Below are 19,382 nucleotides of genomic sequence, written 5' to 3'. Positions count from 1 at the left end.
AACATCCTAACTGTACATCAATCTAAAGACACAACATTTAGATAAAATAATAAGACATACCATCAAAAATATCCAGTTATAATGTTATCATTAGTATGTTTACTTGATCTCATAAATAAAACCTTTTTGGGTATTATTAAAATATAATTCTTGCCTACCAACTAGCGAATGTAAACAACATAAACAGTGTGTCATTACAAACAAAACAAACAAATGTGACAGAAATATGACAAGTCATAGCATAAAAATAATATTTATACATCCATAATTCAATGTCCCTCTTTATTTGATAGAGGTGTTGTCTTATCTACATTCATTTGATTAATTGTTTTTCTTTTATATAATGGTTGAATAATCCACAAACAAGCACGTTGTATGTTGACCACCATCATTAAGAATATAAGCTGACGATTAAGTTTCCGCCATTCATTGTCGTATTTTCGAAGAGTTACCAAGTTATTTGTTAGGAAGTCTCTATGAAACACTGCCATATCATCAGGATCAGGTGTTGGTTTAGGTTGACCAGAATCATTCTGAAATCCTCGATTCTTCAGGAGTTTTTCAACGAATATTTCACGGCTTGTTGAGTAGTTTTCATTATGTTGTTTCCAGAACTGGTGATGCCACTTTTGTGTCTTCTCTTGTAAATCTTTCAATCGTGTTTCAAGCTTCGTATCGTAAGTTGATCGTTGCACAACTATTGGGCGAATGTTTGAATCTTTATTTGGCTCACCAACATAGACATTATTTTGTGAATGAGAAAGTTGTCTTACACTTGTTATTGTTCTCTTTCCAACCCAGCTCGAAAACACTTTCCGTACTACCGACATTTAAATATTTTACAGAGATGTTATATAAACAGTGGCGTATATCTGAAAAATATATTTCACTCTTAAACTGGTGCTGCGGCATAGTGGTTAGCGCGCCTGCCTGTAAATCAGAGGTAATTGGTTCAAGGCTTGATGCTGCTACCATTGTGGGCGTATGTGTCCTTGGGCAAGACACTTAACGGCAATTGCTCCAACCCAGTGGTCACTAGTGGGTTGTCTAAACTATCAGCCATACATAAAAATTCCTAAAAAAAATTCATCCACAAAGTAACATACATGGTAACTCGTAAGCTGGCACGAGGTGTTAAACCCGTGAAGTAAGTTACATTTATTCATTTACTCTTATTGTGTAAATATACATTTTAAAAGGCATTAGTATAAGATTAACATGTAAGTAACGTTCATATATTGCATTGACGTGTCAGTCTGTCTATGTTGTCAGTCTGAGACTGCTGTGGTGCAGGGGTTGCTTATATACTTCATGCGATGTGCAGTTGTGTCATTCCCACGCACAATATTTGCTTTGCCCCATTAAACACGCCTTCCGCATATACTGTAATACGAAACACTTCCTTCTTTTACTTTACTCAAATAACGATGAGCTGTCGTTCGAACGCGCAGGGATACAGTTCTTACTTAGCCTTATGCCTTATCTAAGCGACATTTTGTAACTTATGCTGACTTTGCAATGTCGTTAGAATAATAAGCTTCAATGAAGACTATGAAGTACTCAGGACAGAACAACAGGTGTCTTTTAACCAGAGATACATAAACAAACAGAGATACATAAAATTGTTTATGTATCTCTGTTTTAACATAGCGATATTTAAAGTGATAACGAGTAACAATAGTCAACGTTTAATATAAATAAACTAAATATTTCTATTCCTCGTTTTATCTATATTATGACAAGTAAACAATGGTTTATTACGTAACAATTTTATAATTTTCTATGACGAAATAAAGATCAAATTTAATTTCAACTACGGGTATTCACCTGGCTTGCAAAACAAACCAAAACAAGACCAAACTTTTCAAAAATATACAGTTTCCTTTTCTTGCAACAGACACGATGGGCAAGTTTCATAAAAGTATTCTTGTTGTTGGAATAAGCGGGTAGGCTGTGTGCTTCTTATAAATGCTATTTGAAAAAAGTAAAACATTTGATTTTGTCGGTCTATAAAATCACAGCTGTAATCAAAGTCGGTAATACTTATCCCAGGTCAAGCTGAAGAGTTACACTAACATGGTTACTAACTTAATATTTTTCGGTGTAATTAATTAAAGTATATTTGATTTACAAAGCAGTTAACCTAAAACAAGTTGCAAGTTATTCTGAATTACATTAATTACCATTCAATATATATGTAGGCCTATATAATATGTAAACATCCATGTTTCAGTTCACAACCATTTTTTTGTTTCCTGGTTCACTTTTAAGTTTTATACGTGTGTAAACTGTGAAATGGCGCTTTTTAACACGCCGACTAAGAACCAGTTGATTAAAAATGCACAAGAAAAGATTGACACCTTTGTTTTTATGTCTGTTAACGTAAACAACATAAACTCTGGTTGGATGACTGAAGTCAGTTTAATTGCTGTTCAAGTCAATCAATTGAAATCAGTTCAACTGGAGGCGAATCCAATGCCAAGAATTTGTGACAAACTGACATTAACAATAGACCCATGTTTGCCAATGGAAGATCATTTATGCTTCTTATCAAAAACAAACAACAAACTTGTACAAGAAGCAATGAAGAAAGGTTTTGATCATAATGTGTTCAAACTTATTCAATTTTTCTTACAAAGACAATTTGGACAAGTTTGCCTGTTGAGTCATAATGGGTTTAGACATGATTTTCAAATTCTACAACTTGAGTTAGATAAGCTTGAAATGTCTGTGGGTTTGATCAACTCAGATGAGGTCTGGTGTGCTGATTCACTTTGGACTTACAAGGAAATTGATAATCAGAACAACGTTGGAGCAAATACTGTATGGGGTACAGGTGCTTCAATATTGGATATGTTCTCATATACCTTGGGCAGTGTATATTGCAGATACCTAAATAAACCAATGAAAATACAACAAACAGCAGAAGAAAGGAACCTTTGTTTAGTTGAGCTAGTGTGTTGTACACTAGACTTGTTTTTGAAAAACATTTGTTGTAAAAAATTTGCCTTTGTAAATCGTGCCCATCGTTCTTGCATGCCGACATCACCTGCTGTTAATCATCTATCTGTAAACCATTGTGTGAGTGAGCAAATGACTCAAACTTATATTTTTCTTGATTTGGAAACTACAGGGCTTGTAAATCCTCAAATCACAGAATTTTGCATGCTCGCTGTACATGCAAATTCTTTAAAATGTGCCCCCGCAAATATTAAAACGCCACGAGTAACCGATAAACTAGTCGCTGTGGTTGACCCGCTAACACAAATACAACAACGAGCATCTGAAATAACTGGATTAACAAATAGGTCCATTGAAAACAATCATAAATTGCCATTTGACTCTGAATTTTGCTTTGCTATCAAACACTTTATTTGTCGCCAATCTGGTCCAGTTTGCTTGGTTTCACATAATGGTGATAAATTTGATTTTCCAATTTTTCGAAATTCAATTGAGAAACTAATTGATCCGTCACATCTTGGTCAGATATTTTGTGCTGACACACTTGTTGGTTTAAAGCAATTGAATCAAAAAGAAAAGGGCAGTAATTTTAATAATCAGAGGTTCAAACCATCATTTAAGTTACTTGATGTATATACGCGCTGTTGTGGAGATTTGATGTTTAATTGGCACAGTGCTGAAAATGACTCCTTTGCATTGATGCAAATAACAATGTGTAAGCCAGAATTACTAATTTGGCTTGATCAGAACAAAGTGCTCTTTACATGAATTTTAAACTTTTATGTAATTGTTTTTTATAATCATAATCAACTAAATAATTGCCGGTGCTTTTAACTTTTGTTCAATGCAATCTTATTATTATGTAATGTACATGATACATATATCTTCATGTTGTAATATTATAGAAAAAGTATTATTCTAGTACAATAAACCATAAAAGTCTTTTATAATGCAGAGTGTCAAAGGGGGGAAAAACTACTTTAGCAAACCACCTAAAAGAATATTTTGGTTGGAAACAAGTTCATGTCAAAGTGTTGCATCAAGACGACTATTATAAAGTTTGTATTTTTTAATGCATTTACAAACTTGGCAGAAGTTGAAGCATTGCCTCGTGTTCCTTAAAAAAAAAGCTTGCCAAGTTGCCAAAAATCAATGGTTTTCTTGATATATTGTATAACTTTAGATACATCTAACCTATTTAGAAACTTATACCAAAGGTATTCTTATGCGTATACATTACTAGTACAAAAAGGTAAACGAATGATTCAATAAGAAAATTTGTATTAAATTATAATACATAAAAATCTTTTTACATCATCAATTTACCTTAATGCATAAACTTGTTTAGGTTTTACATTGATAGAAGTTATAGTACAAAATTTTGCAGGAAGAAGTTGATATTCCTGTCAATAAAGCTACAGGAATATTAAACTGGGATGGTAAATATTGGGTTGTTTACTCTACTAAATATATAAAACAAGTCAATTTAGTTTTAGAAGCATTTGATTGCAAGTCTTTTGTTGAAAATTTTGATTCAGCTCTAAGCGATCTTAAGGCACTTGCCGAAGATAGCAACGATATAGAAAACGGAGTCAGCGGATTTCAACCGAAAACCTCAGTTCTCATAATTGAAGGGATCTTGCTTTATAATCAAGAGTAAGATTATATCATATAAAGTATTTAAGTGAGGTATCTGTAATAATGTGGTACTATTAGACATAATGACATCCATGAAAACAAACAGGTGACATTCCTTCAAATAAAACACCTATTTTTAATTTATCTTAAAAAAAAAATCAACTGCAGAAATAATAATTATTGAAAATTCATGCAGAATAGTTTGATTATTAAAAATAAGTTCCTTCTATGCGCCATTTCACTTTACCTATGTAAAAAATTTTGCTCTGATTTTAGTGTTGTTAACAAATGGATGGACAAAAAGTATTTCCTTACCTTACCATACGAAGAAGCCAAAAGAAGACGAAAGTATGTTGACTATTAACTGATGTTTTATTTTTAATACATCAATTTTCTTGTTGTTAACAAGTGTAATCTGTCTAATAGTAATAAATATGGATGGTTAAAAATACTTGTCATTTACCCAGAGTCTATAGATTTTGCCACCTTTTGCACACCAAACTGTTTAAATTTACTAAATAGAAAACTTACCTTAAAAAGAGCTTGTACGCTATGAAGTGTAAAATAGTATTTTTGTATTGTGTAGGTTGCGAGTGTATGAACCACCAGATGTACCTGGCATGTTTGATCTTTCTGTGTGGCCAATGTACCTCAAGCATGTGGATGAAATACGTGAAGTTCATAAAATAAGCGGTTTACAAAGCAAAGACGCTGTGTTTGCATTTGTTAAACAAGACTTGAAGCATGCCATTACCAAGACCTAACTTTGGTATATTGTTTTTAACATTGCTTTTAATTCTATTTTATCACTATGCTGTAAATTTAAAAAAAAACAAAACAATAAATATACAAATCATGTTTATAAATTCCACCTTTTTGAATGAGCTATGACCAGTGTTATTTGTTTCAAAAAAATATTGCGTTAAAATGAAAGGAATTAGTACATTTGGTATGAACAGTTACTATTACATTACTTGATTAAACTGAACAGCACTTATTTCATACAATAAATGTAAAAGTTAAGCAATTTTTTGGCTTAAAATACAATGACATTTAAAAAATTATAAAATATGATCAAGATAAAATGAAAGAGTTGTCAACTTATATGCAAGTAAAACTCAACACTCTTGAAGAAAAAAAGTAAAAATAAAGTTTCGGAGGTGACAAAGAAGGAAAGTACCTTAAATTAATGTCACCTTGGTGGATACTGAAGGAAGCGTGGTAAAACAAAGTTGACTTGATCAGGTGTATCTAATACTGGTTCATTTGATGGAGGGTGTTGCATTCTACTTAATGGAGCGTTATCGAAATACCTGTGTTGTTGTGTTATGGGAGTGTTTTCTGAGTGTCTATTGTGTGGCGGTCTCATTTGAAATACACTACTTGCTGGTGCTTGGTATTCTGATAATGATGTAGGTAGGTAAATACGATTTAAAGCACCTGGATCATTAGGGGATAAGTGTCTCATAGTCGCACCATGAAAATAAGAATCACCCAATGGTAAATTAACAAGTTGCTGATTTTCAGGTAAGTTAGGAATATTTTGATAATGGTATTGACCACTGTGTATATGCTTGGTACTGGGAGGTTGACGGTGAACCACAGGTAAGTTTGGTATTTTCTTTTCTGTGTTTTGTTGAGATTGATTGTTGCTGTTTCTCCAACCTGATTCGCCGCGCGGAAGCCTCATAAGTGCTGATGCTGCAGCTTCCTCAAGGAGATCAACTGAGGTTGGGTAACCATGTTGAAAACGTTCGTCTCTTACATAAGGCACTCTACTCATGCAGGAATGCCCCTGAAAATCTGCTTCAGGTGAGACTACTGCACCAGAGTTCATGTTACACGCAGTTGAATCACGATAGTTAATAGCAGAAATATTACAGTTTCTTGTGGAGGTTTGGGAGTTGGAATAAGCGGAATGCATTGGAAACTGCATTCTTTTAACAGCACCGCTGTGAGTTGGATTAGCCATGCCTATGCTGGTAGATTGGTTTCGAGGTAAGGGAAAATTGGTCAGGACATTGTCATTAATCATACTTTTATTTTGAGAGTTAGTGCTCAAACTTCTTTGTTGTTTACGATGATGTTTTACACCTAAATTCTTTTCAACATTATGAGATTGGTTGGTATGAGGGCTACTGATATTAACTGGCACAGAACTACAAACGCTTGCAGATAGTTGTCGAGATAAAGGTTTAAAACTTTGGGTGTTGGACATTTGTCTTGCATTGGAAGTAGAAGTTTTGGTTTTTGTAGTTTGTTTTACTTGCTTCGCGTTATTGTTGTTTTGACTATGATCGCTGTCATTTGTAGCAGTCTCCACAAACAATAGACCTAAACTGGTGGAATTTTCTTGTGTGGAATTCAAACCTAAACCAGACAAAATGACAGCATATATAAAACGTCTAAAAACAAACTTACCTTTTGATTCCAAAACGCTCGACTGATTAAAATCAATCCTGTCAGTTAGAGGAAGTGCTTTTTTATTCGTTGGTGGAGCACAGGTGCTTATAGCGTCTGCTATCTCTAACAACTCTGTTTCCAATACATCTTCTGATACTTCTTTTTTAATTGATTGACAAGTGCTTAAAAAATCTAAAAGTAATGTAGTATTGCAACCTTATGAGGCCATGGAATCATAAAGTGCTTTTAATAATAATTTGTATAGCGAGTTTAACATCACTTAAAAATTCTAATTTAATAAAATCTTAATGTTACCGAAAATCAGGTATACGCTTAACAGAAACTTTATTTCTTAACTTACCCTCTTCATTTTTACAAAGAGTTGGTAGAAATGCAGGGATGGGAATTGGAAGTGGAACAGCATACGGCACAGGAACACTTTTGGTAAACATTTTGGATGGAAGAGGAACATACGTTGGTATCAATACTGGCACAAGCAGTCTATAATCTCCTGCTGGGCATTCTGGAATGAGAAATTTAAAATGAGGAACTGTTTAAATTTACTATTGCTTGTAGCTATGCCTAGATATTTAAAATAAATGTTTACCAGTTTGTGACCATTCTGCCTTTTGGTCACTGGAGGTATGAACTTGAACTGAGAAGGAAAGTGGAGTCGATTGCAACATCACGTCTTTTTTGTCTTCTAGTCCAACTTGAACTTTTTTACTGTTTTTCTAAAACAAAATGATCCAATAAAGTTAAATAACCTGCTACTGTTAAAACAAAAGTACCTTCTGCACTTTTACTTTGTAAACATCACTTCTTTTTATAACACAGCATGGATATGTCTTTGCAGTTGATGCACCATGCACAAATTGCTTCTGTAAAAAATTGAAAAAATTCAAAAACCACACTTAATCCTATATATATATACATGGGCGCCGTTTTATATGGTGCAGACGAGGCCGGCCTACTCTGGATATTATGCAGACGGTGCAGCACCTGCTGCGTATAACTGCATTTTATTAATAAAACCCGTTTAAAATTAAAAAGAACTAGTCGTTTTAAGCCCGCAAATAGCTAAAGAACTGTATATTCAAACGTACTGAGTTATTACGCCCTCGATTGGTGTAACAATGATTATTTTCCGTAATGTTTTTCTCAACCACGCGTCCACGCATAATGCTTTGTTACGACATAGTAGCGATTCACACGTTGATTATTTGCTTCATATTATTCGATTATTGACGTCATAATACGGTTTGACGCGTTCATTATCAGCAATCCAAGAGAAAGGAAACTGAATAGTGTACCTTTACGGTGGAGACTGTTTATTAAAACTTTAACGAAAAGTTAACATACGTTAGTTTTATACTTAAAACAGCTTGCTATGAGTATATGGCTAGCGCCCTTGCAAATACGGTTATACAACGACTGTATTAAAATAAAACAAATAACACATACATTGGTCTGTATTAAACACATTAAAGCTTTAACTTAACGGTTTAATCTTTTTGCGTGGAAGATGTCCTTGGGTTCAATTAAGTACTTTAACAGCCATCTGCAGACATAGGTGCTTGCTACATATTTTGGAACAAACTTTAGCTGCTCGTAAAATTAATTCGTCATCGAAGTAACGATTGACAGGCAAAGCCTATGTTGCGAATCGCTTAAAAACGATCTACAGTTTTAATGATTTAAAAACCCCACAAACACTAGATCTGTACAAAATTAAGACCTATGTAATAATCAACAGCATTGAGGTTTGTTGAGGCGTCATTAATGTTCGTGTGCGTATCGTACGAACAACGTCCTTCAAAGAACGGCGAACGAGTTTGACTGCCTGATTTTGCCAGTTTCATACCCGCATGAACAATAGGCAGCAGCTTTGGCAAACTTTAATAGTCGCCGTTATTGTTACTGCTGCCATGGAAAGTATAGCTTAATCGTGTTTTGGCGCGAGTGATAAAAAATCGCGTATACCGTATTTTCCTAATTTCTGCAAAATGAATGACGTCATCATAAACGTGGCCTCTTCTGCAATTTAAAAAAATCGGCGCCTATGTATATATACTACATTATTATAAATTATGATATATATATTACATTAACATTAGATTATATAGATATGAATATACAAAAAAACGTGTGTTGTGGTAAAAATAATTTATAGGAAATGCCATGTGTATTAAACATTACTTTTCATATATTAGACTGCAACCAAAAAGAAAACTAGAATCTCACCAACAAAATAGATCATAAATTATTTTCAAAAGTTGTATGAAATCTAGTTTAAGTAACTGGGCCAAACCAAAAAACATAGGTAACAGCAAGTAAGGACAATGCCGCCATCTTGTTTCCCCGCTTAACCATCGTTGGACTTCACAAGTGTAAACTGACATATTTGCTCATTTTTGGGCAATGTTTGGGTTATTTATGTTACACAATTATATATATTCAAGGTATTTGGTACCAGCATTCCATTAATTTCAATTATTTACGATTAAAAAACGAATGCTTAAAGTGTGTATACACATCCCAGGTTACTTTTATTTTTTGTGGTAAATTTAAAAAGCGACCGTTTTATTGATTTTAAAAATACTTTTTCTTATTAAAATTGGTCCAGTATAGGCGGAGATATTTGACCTCAAACAGTTATCTCTAGCGCTATCCTTTTTTCACTACGAGCTCTGTGATTGTGACGTAGGAACGTACTAGTCACGCGACTGATTCATTCGTAAAAGCGAAACCTGCGTTTTTTTGTTCTCTCGTTTTTCGCTGAAAACACTGCCCCTTTACCTTTCTGAGTGAGAGTGGCCACGCTTCAACAATTTTGTGACATGTTTTGTCACGTGGGTAGTACACTTCTCAATTATTTCACCACGCAACTTTCAAATCAGTTTTATGAATTTCCCGGTGTTTGAGCTGGAATATCTTTGGCTATACAGAACCGAGTAAAATAGGAAGGTGTCGTTGGAATAAGAAAAACACACTCTATCTATTAAAGCGATGTACGTTTGGGTGTTTAGGTCCTTTTGGTTTTGGTTGGCTTGTAAAATATTCGATTAATTTTAATTTTGATGCATCATAAGTGTTTCCTGTATCCTATAATACAACTTTTGAAACAAATAAATAAAGGTCTAAAAAGCACTTAAAATATGCAAAATATTCGTCTGGGGCCCATGCTGATGCATGCATTTCACGCCTGAGGTGGGAAACAAGATGACTTCCATTGACCATTGTTTTCAAACAATGGCCGTCCTTACTTGTTGTATATTTATTTACTTTGGGCCAAACAGTTCGTTCATTCCTAATATTTGGTCAATCAGCTGCACACGGTTAAGTTATTTCAAGAACATTTACCCGATGGGCTGAATCATCATGCTCTGTTGATGTAACCGTACTATCCAATTGTGCTGCAGTGTCCTCTGGGTCATCTTCCTTTAAAAAAATGTTTATCAACTGGTATAATAAGAAAAAAATAAATTTAAATTAGTCCATATAATAAAGTAAATTTGGTTAAAGTATATGATTGTACATTGCAGTTTACCATTCCATATTTTACTGAACATGAAAAGATGTTTTTATTTATATTCAGGGCAAATTGTGTAGGTACATCAAAATGTAGCATGCAAAAATAAAGCAAATCGTTACATCTGAGCTAAGTTTGAGCACGGATCGTGATCGTTTCCTTTTAGCAACTTGAGGAATTATTTCTTCTTCTTCTTCACTTCCCGAGCTCAGCAGCCTCAACATTTTTTAAAATTCATTAAGTTTACAGACATGATTTAAATCTGATTTATTTTGCAGTAAAAAATGACATACTGTATAAATTCATATTGGACAACCAACAATAATAGTAGTCGTACACACAATGCAAGCAACTCCCTAACATGTTAACAATAATACCGGTATACTATTTCTATGCTATCGCGAACTTTTAACTTTTAATATCAAATATTTCACGCAGAGTCGTAAAAACACCGAGTAGTCCAACTGCCGTCTGTGTGTGTTCAAAATAGAGCAAAAGCGGTGACTTTCGCAATGAATTTAAACGAACTTGTTGAGTTTTATTTGCGATTTCCTTTTGTGGAAAGGCGTAAAACAGCTTCTATTTACATTACCAAACATTTTTTTGAAAAAACATATAAATTTACCCCCATTAAATGACTAAAATGTCACAAATCAACCGCTTCTAATTCCATTTTTTGACTTTTTTTGATACAGAAAACAAATAACACTTGTTTTTACACTTTTTAACCTTTAAATTTGTTTTTGGACTCAAGTTTTTCTCTAATTTACCGAAAAACATGCATTTTCCCTATACCTACTGTGTTATTTTGGACCCAAATTGCCGTTCAATTTGTCTTTTACGTAACAATGGGTTGGACCACTCGGTATTTCTATGGCTCTGATTTCACGTACAGTGTTGATTAATTTAATATGACAAATATTTTGATCAATTTATACGTTTTTATGCACATTTGTTACAAAGGTAAAATTACAAAGTGTAAAAAACGATTCCGACAGTTTGGTGTCGACAACTTACAGTGAAGCTGTAACTTGGCGGGAAAAAATGCGATAAGACTGATGCAGTCTATCGGGCAATTAAGAAGTTTTATTTGTAATCAACAATTCGTGGAAAAAAATAATTGTTTCGGCGTTTTTTTCAGTTTACTCATTCATGCGGAACGGAAGAAGAAATGCATTGTTGGTAACGTTTAAATACCCGAAAATGCGACCAATCAGTGACGACCATAGCATTTGCCAACCAATCAGAACGAAGACGCGGTTTATTTGAGCGTCCCAAAAATGAGGCTATGCGCAGATATTTCCAATCAAAAGAATTGTTTTTGTTTGCAGTTCAAGACAGATCGTGTGGTGGTTACATGGTTGCAAGTGTTGTTAAGATGCAAATATGGTTTAACAATTTAGTTAAGTATTACCGTAACATTTAATTTATATCCTGAGAATGTGTGTTCTTCTAGGTTCCGGTTTTAAGTTTTATGCAACCATCGAGTACAAACACTTAATTTTGTACGATCATTTGCGAATAGTGAACGTTTTGATCGTTTTACTAGCTAGTTAATCTGCGATTACATAGCATTCAAAGAAAACCTTGTATTGTAGTACTTTTACTACAACTCTGAACAAAGATGGCAACTACTCTTGCAAACAGACTTGAAAACCAGATCCAGGTTTGTTAATATCCATTTCAAAATGCTCTTTAGTTAATGACGTAAGCATTCACACTAAAGTTCTGTTTTAAACAGGAAAATCTGCCCGCCAAGCATGGTGCTATCATCAAGAAAAGAACTGCAATCCCTACTACCAGGCCTGCTCTGGAAACCATTGACAACAAGAAAGTACTAGTAAGTTAAAATTGGTACAACCTTGGCATACACATCTAACTGTAGAAAATGGCCTAAACAGTTTTTTCCATAATTGTGCCATTTCGTTAATCTTGACAACAGTTGAAGTGCTGTGGATGCTTAGTGCTTTATTTATCTGTTTTGTAAAGAATTTAAAGCAAATTCATCCCAATATTGATCCAATATAGTGTACTAAAGCTGATTATTGTTCAGACATCCAAAGCTGTTGGGGGTGCCAAGCAAAAGATGCAACTCCAGAAACCAACAACCACCCGCAATGCACTGAAAGCAAGCAACATCCCAATGAAGCCGCGCACAACTCTTCAAAAAAGTGTGCAGAACAAACCTACTCTTAAAGTAAACCACAACAAAGTTCTCTCTCAACCCAAAGCGTTGCCAACCTCGCAACCTATTAAGCAAGAAATTCAAAAATTGCTTCCCAGTTCTGTCAAAGATTCCCCTATGCTAATTGGCTCACCCTGTAAAATAGATACAGATGACTTGTCCTCCAATATCTTTGATTTAAACCTTAAATCCAATGTTGAAAATATTGATGAAAATGATTGTGAAAACCCACAACTGTGTTCGGAATTTGTTAATGACATTTACCACTACATGCTGTATCTGGAATCTGAATCTCCAATTCGAAGAAACTACTTCAAAGATACCGGTTTCAAACCCAGAGTGAGATGTATCCTTGTTGACTGGTTGGTCCAAGTTCACCACAGATTTCAATTACTCCAAGAAACCTTGTACTTGACCATTGCAATTTTGGATAGATTTTTGCAGGTATGTTAAGGTATGGGTGTGGTTCTGTTAGACGGTGTGTAAATCTTTGAATCTACAGGTACACCCGGTGCCCAAGGTAAAACTTCAGCTTGCTGGTGTGACTGCAATGCTTCTGGCTTCAAAGTATGAAGAGATGTATGCGCCAGAGGTAATTAAAAATAAACTTATTCCAAATACTGCATCATTCTTAATACTGCTTGTCTAACTTTATTTATATTAGGTCAGCGACTTCGTTTACATCACAGACAAGGCTTTTACCCAAGCCCAGATTTTAAGCATGGAAATCTTGATGCTGAAAACCATTAACTTCAGCCTTGGAAGACCATTACCTTTGCATTTCTTGAGACGAAATTCCAAAGCTGGACAGGTAACTATTGTTGCTTAAAACAATATTTTATTGAAACACAAGTTAAAAGCTGGACAGATAACTAAAATATTCCACAAATTATAACATTTTGTGCAACTTACAGGTAGATGCTACTCAGCACACCCTTGCTAAATACCTGATGGAATTGTCACTGGTTGACAATGACATGTGCCATGTACCACCTTCCCAACTGGCTGCTGGTGCTCTCTGCTTGTCCATTAAACTGCTGGAAGATTCAGAATGGGTAATTATGATAGCATGCCAAAATAAAATTTAACATGCTAATTTTTTTTTTTTTTTTAATAATCATAACTACTTTGTTGTGCAGACTCCCACCCTTGAGCACTACAGCACCTACACCAAAGAAGACTTGATACCAGTTGTGTGTCATTTAGCCAAAAACCTCAAATCTGCTGAAAAGAGTTCTTACCAACAAGCTGTCAAGTCCAAGTTTTCAAGTCACAAAATGATGAAGATTGCAAGGGTAATTTTACGTTGTTTAATAACTGCTTTTGTGATCTATTTAAAAAAAAAATTCTAGATTGATGCAGTCAAAGGCACAATGGTGGAGGAGTTGGCAGAGCAGGCAGCAAGTCACAAGTTATGAATGTAAGGATTCGTACAAACGGTGTCAAATGATTATACCCAAGTACTTGGCTCTGTAGGGGTTGATGGTTCGAACCTTTAGTGTATGATGTATGTGTATGTATGTAAGATTCTATTTTAAAAGCCGATCAACCAGTTTTTAAACATTGTTTTAAGTTTTTAGGCACAGTGTATTATGTATGATTTAACAATAGTTGATATGAAAATGTGACTTTTTATTAAAATGTACATTACTGTATTGAACTTTCATGCTTTTAAATAAAAATCAACAGCTGATTTTACAAGAGCATTTTAGCACTTTATTAAGAACAGCCTATTCTGGACTTGGTTTAGTAGGATACAAGGCATAAATCAATGCAGAACCACTAACCCAAGTAATTAGGATGATCGGTACTGTAACACACCCTTAACATTTTCCTTTCGCCCCAAATCACTAGTTCTAAAAAAATTGTTTAAAATTAACGATTCCAGGTAGTTTTCCAGAAATTACTACCATTTTTTGAATTGATCTAAAGTTAGACTTGTTCTGTAGCAAATGCTTGCCTTTGCAGCCAAGATAAATACATCCAAGAAATTATTCATGTATAAGTAGATATCTGTAGGATTCCGTTTTATAATTTTAAATATTTTTCTGTTTGTTTTTTAACAGGTTATAGTAGAGGGACAATGTTTTTTAAATGCGATTATGGACCAAAGTTATCAATGTCATAACTTTTGACCAGCAGCAGCATATACATTTCTAACAAGAAAATAATTTGTGGGCTAGTGTTCCTAACTTTGGTTCATTAACCTGTTTCATTTTGAATAACATTATGACATACTTTAAATAAGTTTTTGAGGGTGGTTAGTGTACAAAGGCCCAGGGAATTTCTAATGCTTAAATTTTAAATGTGGAAAAAAATAAAAGGTCCAAATCAGGTAAAATATTGATGGAATAATATGATACTATTGAAACATTAAAATCTTTCAACCTTCTGAACAATAATCTGATAAATGAGATTTGTATGGATAAGAGTTGGTTTACAAGTGTAAAAATACAACTTGTATGTTATGGCTATGGTTGCACAGACAACTAATTTAAAGTCAGTAGTCACTAGAATGAGCAGTTTTTACTTGATATAAAAGCGACATGGAATTAAACAGCAAAGAAAATTAGGTAAACAGTGCTGAGAAATTCCCAAAAATAAATACAGTAAAAAAACGTTTCCTTTCTACACAAGCCAAACAAAGTCATTGGGTAAGCAATAAGAATAGCTCATTAAATTTAGACACTTTCACTATATTTCAATTTTGAATTGTAAGTTTCATTTTCACAACTAAAATCTATCTCGGAAACCCTTGTTATAGATTACATTTCTCATCGAAGTGTTACAAGTGATGTATGTAGAAAAAATATGTTCAAAACTTCAAATCAACTAAGAAGAATCATCATTAAATATGTTATCAACATTCTCCTTCATTTCTTCCACCTCATTTGGCCCATCTGTGTTTGAAACAAATATTAATAATGATTTTGTCAAACAACAAATTTTAAGCAATATCTCTAATTCCTGCACAGTACAAATAATAGTTTAACAAAGACAACAATGCAGGATGTTAAATATAGCAAAGTATCTTTTAGTAAAAGTTATTGCAGCTTAATTAAATATCCGAGTTGAAATTATTTACCAATAAACAAAAAATCTGCTAGTAATTTTTCCATTGTAAAGGGGCGGGGGGAAATTGAAATGCAGTTTAATGCTTTAACCCAGTCAGTCTGCTTGTAAAGTGGTAAATCGGAGGTCAGAGCTGACTGTTTGTACATACCTTTTGTTATAACAGTACTTTGGAAATCTTCATCAATTATTGGCATACCAGAACGAACTTTTTTTAAGCAAGTCTAAAAACCAATTTCAAATTTATAAAAAAATGCTTTATTAACAGACTTTTCCGTACTATGACCAAGATCCAATTATTTCTCTGATTGTACTAGTAGATAAAAACATTGATTGTACTAGTAGATAAATTTAATTTTTAATAAGTAATAATACATCATATTGTAAGAAATCAGTTTTTAAAAGTAATTGCCATCCATGACTGGTGTTATCGTGTTAACAATGTTAACTCACATAGGTTCAATAAATAATATATAATTATATGGATGTGCTGAGTGGAGCCAGGCTCAAAAGCTTCAGCCAATCGTTAACGCCCTATGCTATTGCTATAATGTATGCAGGAGCGAAAAAAATATTAAAAATGAAAAAAGTGAAGCTACTAAAAGATAACGAGTCAGTGTAGCTTTCTCTTTACATAGTTTTCGTTCGTTGTAAATTTGCTCTCTTGCAAGTATTGAATCGCAACGCCAGAATTTGCCCATATTAAATTACAGCCCGTGTTGAATTACACAAGCGCCTAATGTTTCTGTATCTGATTTTAAATAAAAAAGCCAGAAACTCTTGAACTTTTTTATGATAAAACAATAATAACCGCTGTTATAGATAATTTTTAATTAAATATTTTTTTATATAAATTTTACATTTTGCAACACTGGGAATTACAAAACGGAATGCCTCTTTACCCAAAAACCACGTGTTCTGTATTATTTTGATTAGTGACTCGTTTCGACTGAATCAAGACGTATTCTCGTACGCCTTTCTCCTTGATGACATCATAGGTGCTCAGCGCTCGAGCCGAGCTTTTACAACTTTAGCACATCCCTACTAAATTATACTACAAAACCTGAATTTCTTTTTTGTGTCCCAAGGCTTCAATTTTTTCAAGACAATCATCAAATGTGTATTTTGGATACAAGCGATGAGCCCAGTGTTCAATTTTACCCATCAACATATCTAAATCTTTAAACTGTAACCACAAGAGAGTTAAAATGGACCAAATTATTCAACATTACATTCATACCTCATGTCCCTTTCCTTTGAATTGAATACCTTTGAAATAAGAGTCAATAGCTGGTAAACCACGAGCTCCAAGCAGTCTGATAAAAAAAAATGCCACTGAAACATTGCCTAGGCATATGCTTGTATATTTATTGGACATTATTTTTGGACCAGTTTTGACATAACACATTTAATTAAAAAAATAAATGTTTGACCGGTCAGTTGTGCTCATTTAAATGTGCACATTTTTAAGCACTGCGAGCCCAATGTGCTGGTCGCACTTTTTCAACGACCACACTTTTTTGCACATTTTGCGGAAATGCTGGCAACTTATGTTGCCCAAAAAGGTGAAATGGTAGTTATTTTATATTTACCTCTTGGAATCAAGCTTTGGTCCTCTGTTTATGGTTCTTTTCTTTTTAGTTGTACCAGCTCCATCTATATCCATATCCGCAACATGAGTTCCATCATTTTCCACTGCACCAAATATGTGTATTCTTTTATTAAAAAAATGTTATTGAACTGTATAGCTTACATGTTCCGCTTGTTTAAATTATATAGGACTATACAAGGAAAAAGGTACACTTTTTCCGCTAGGAGGCGATGACAAATTCATTTCTCTATTTTATAGTGGGCAGCTAGTTTCACGTTTTTTTTTAAAGAGAGTAGTTAGTTTCAAACTTCTAACCCCTATCATCTAACCCCGAACTAGTGCTAATCAAACAAAAAAAAACTTGAATAAAAATAAAAAAGTATTCCACTGTGCGGGACTCGAACCTGATAAAAATAAAACAAAGAGAGTAAACGACCGCACGCAAACCATTACACCACAGACATGATGAGATGACAGTAAAGAGAACGAAAGAGCATATTATATAACCGACCTAATGTGTGAAAGATCTTCTTACTAGTGTTTTATGTATTTATATAGGCATTATATTATTATTTAATTAATTTGTTTTACACCTATTTACACTTTGTAGTGTTGTTTTGTGCATTTTTTTCTTATTTTTTAATTTAAATAATTACCGACACTTAGCCAAAAAGGGTACCCTTTTCTTCGAATAGTCCCATGGGTTATTAGGAACCATTACTCTACTTTCATTTTTTCCATATCTGATATATGTAGATAAAACTAATATATTTTGAGACTAACATTTCTATTGGTCACAAGGGACAGGAATACTAACACATACGATATACCTTGTGTTGAGGCAGGGACTGTTGGTGAAAACGATTCCTGCTGATCAGCAACTGTAGTTTCTTGAAAGAAAAGGTTATCTGGTCCGTCATCAAGTTCCATTGTGCTTCACGGCTTACATTAGAAAAGAGATATTGTTTACTTCCATAATAAAGTTGTATTTGGCGGCAAATACGTCAAAACAGGTACTTTCCCGTGATCGATATCGCTATATTATATCGAGTTTCAATTTCGCGCTCATTTGTTTTATATACCTTACTTCCAAAAAATGTGTTTTTAAGTGACGATAATTAAATAGTATACGTCACCTTAAGAAAAAGAGATTTATTAAAACATTTTTTTGCCTTCAAGCGTAGGCGAAATTGTTGAGCACGTCAGTGTCCCCAAATTCCCTTTTTGTCAATCAGTTATTCTTGTTGGGTAAATTAGCTGACTCACATCCTAAATGGCATCGTAGATGGTTTCCACGGACAGGGATTTTCAACTCGCTCGTCTCTTTTCTTCGGTAATACTATTGCATGTCGGGTTAGATCGGCTTTAAGCAATTAATTGTATCGGTAAAAATAAAACATGGGAAGTTTCAAGCGAACATAATCGTTTCTAACACTGTTATAATTTTTTCAAGTGCAACACTGCGTAGTCTCTATATGTCGTCTAAGAGCGGGAGAAAGTGGGACACTTAGGCATATATTTCAAAAATTGTAATATATATGATGATTCTCGGTGATAACATGAATTTGTACCTTCACACCTATATTATATGGAAACACCTAATGAAGTATAATAAAACACAAGAGGAATCACCTAGACATTTGCAGGGTAGAAGTCAAATACTTAAAAATCTAGATTAATATATGAATTTATTATTAAAAATACACGTAGCTAAACATCACGAAATGATATTGTAGGCTTTTAAAGTGTTACCTACACCATACTATTGTATAAATAATGGCATTCTTCAACAATAATAGGTATTGCCGGAACAACTAATTGATATAGTGTATGTCCCATAAATGTATTTTAATGTATAACCCCAAACTTGGTACTGCTACACTGTATTTGGCATATAGGTCACTTCTGTTTTTAGGTGCTCGAGACCTACTTTTAAATACATTTTGTATGCATTATAATCTTGTGGTTATATAAGTCTCGATAATAGTCGAATTATCCAT

At 33.8% G+C, this 19,382-nt stretch overlaps 5 protein-coding genes across 10 annotated transcripts; 3 read left to right on the top strand and 2 right to left on the bottom strand.

The window, feature by feature from the left end:
* Positions 1-21: 21 nt before the first annotated feature.
* LOC149736315 (COA8 family protein CBG23705, mitochondrial-like) lies at positions 22-830 on the bottom strand. The gene has a single exon (XM_089876660.1). The coding sequence runs from the start codon at positions 828-830 to the stop codon at positions 270-272; it is 561 nt and encodes a 186-aa protein (XP_089732786.1). The 3' UTR covers positions 22-269.
* LOC149736311 (uncharacterized) lies at positions 22-18,449 on the bottom strand. 4 transcript variants are annotated; one of them, XR_016384893.1, is made up of 9 exons: positions 18,213-18,449; positions 17,384-17,486; positions 17,032-17,107; positions 16,855-16,977; positions 15,943-16,015; positions 10,657-15,619; positions 10,366-10,439; positions 9,802-9,942; positions 7,794-7,883 (listed from the first exon to the last, which is right to left on the bottom strand). XR_016384893.1 is itself a non-coding variant. In XM_089876639.1 (8 exons), exons 5-8 carry the CDS (start codon positions 7,686-7,688, stop codon positions 5,792-5,794), a joined length of 1,593 nt encoding a protein of 530 aa, XP_089732765.1. In that variant the 5' UTR covers positions 7,689-7,736; positions 7,794-7,883; positions 9,802-9,942; positions 10,366-10,439; positions 10,657-11,265; the 3' UTR covers positions 22-5,791. The 4 variants fall into 4 exon arrangements, 3 of the variants coding, with proteins under 3 accessions (XP_089732765.1, XP_089732763.1, XP_089732764.1); XM_089876639.1 differs by lacking the exons at positions 15,943-16,015; positions 16,855-16,977; positions 17,032-17,107; positions 17,384-17,486; positions 18,213-18,449 and adding exons at positions 22-6,969; positions 7,021-7,194; positions 7,364-7,525; positions 7,610-7,736 and having other exon boundaries at positions 10,657-11,265; XM_089876637.1 differs by lacking the exons at positions 9,802-9,942; positions 15,943-16,015; positions 16,855-16,977; ... (1 more) ...; positions 17,384-17,486; positions 18,213-18,449 and adding exons at positions 22-6,969; positions 7,021-7,194; positions 7,364-7,525; positions 7,610-7,736 and having other exon boundaries at positions 10,366-10,443; positions 10,657-11,265.
* Positions 1,451-5,689, top strand: LOC149736313 (nicotinamide riboside kinase 1-like). 3 transcript variants are annotated; one of them, XM_089876653.1, is made up of 6 exons: positions 1,451-1,577; positions 3,917-4,019; positions 4,349-4,400; positions 4,452-4,617; positions 4,876-4,947; positions 5,186-5,689. In XM_089876653.1, the coding sequence occupies exons 1-6, from the start codon at positions 1,543-1,545 to the stop codon at positions 5,361-5,363; spliced, it is 606 nt and encodes a 201-aa protein (XP_089732779.1). In that variant the 5' UTR covers positions 1,451-1,542; the 3' UTR covers positions 5,364-5,689. The 3 variants fall into 3 exon arrangements, with proteins under 3 accessions (XP_089732779.1, XP_089732781.1, XP_089732778.1); XM_089876655.1 differs by lacking the exon at positions 1,451-1,577 and adding an exon at positions 1,806-1,946 and having other exon boundaries at positions 4,500-4,617; XM_089876652.1 differs by lacking the exon at positions 1,451-1,577 and adding an exon at positions 1,806-1,946.
* On the top strand, positions 2,296-3,795 carry LOC149736314 (uncharacterized). The gene has a single exon (XM_089876641.1). The coding sequence runs from the start codon at positions 2,296-2,298 to the stop codon at positions 3,727-3,729; it is 1,434 nt and encodes a 477-aa protein (XP_089732767.1). The 3' UTR covers positions 3,730-3,795.
* LOC149736312 (G2/mitotic-specific cyclin-B2-like) lies at positions 11,959-14,420 on the top strand. Its single transcript, XM_089876643.1, has 8 exons — positions 11,959-12,200; positions 12,276-12,374; positions 12,588-13,163; positions 13,222-13,311; positions 13,384-13,530; positions 13,634-13,774; positions 13,859-14,014; positions 14,072-14,420. The coding sequence occupies exons 1-8, from the start codon at positions 12,159-12,161 to the stop codon at positions 14,135-14,137; spliced, it is 1,317 nt and encodes a 438-aa protein (XP_089732769.1). The 5' UTR covers positions 11,959-12,158; the 3' UTR covers positions 14,138-14,420.
* Positions 18,450-19,382: the final 933 nt, after the last annotated feature.

This window comes from Ciona robusta, chromosome 4, assembly GCF_009617815.1.
Source record: "Ciona robusta chromosome 4, ASM961781v2".
Classification (NCBI taxonomy): domain Eukaryota; kingdom Metazoa; phylum Chordata; class Ascidiacea; order Phlebobranchia; family Cionidae; genus Ciona; species Ciona robusta.
Note: the sequence above shows the minus strand (reverse complement) of the source record. Positions and strands in the feature narration are given on the sequence as shown.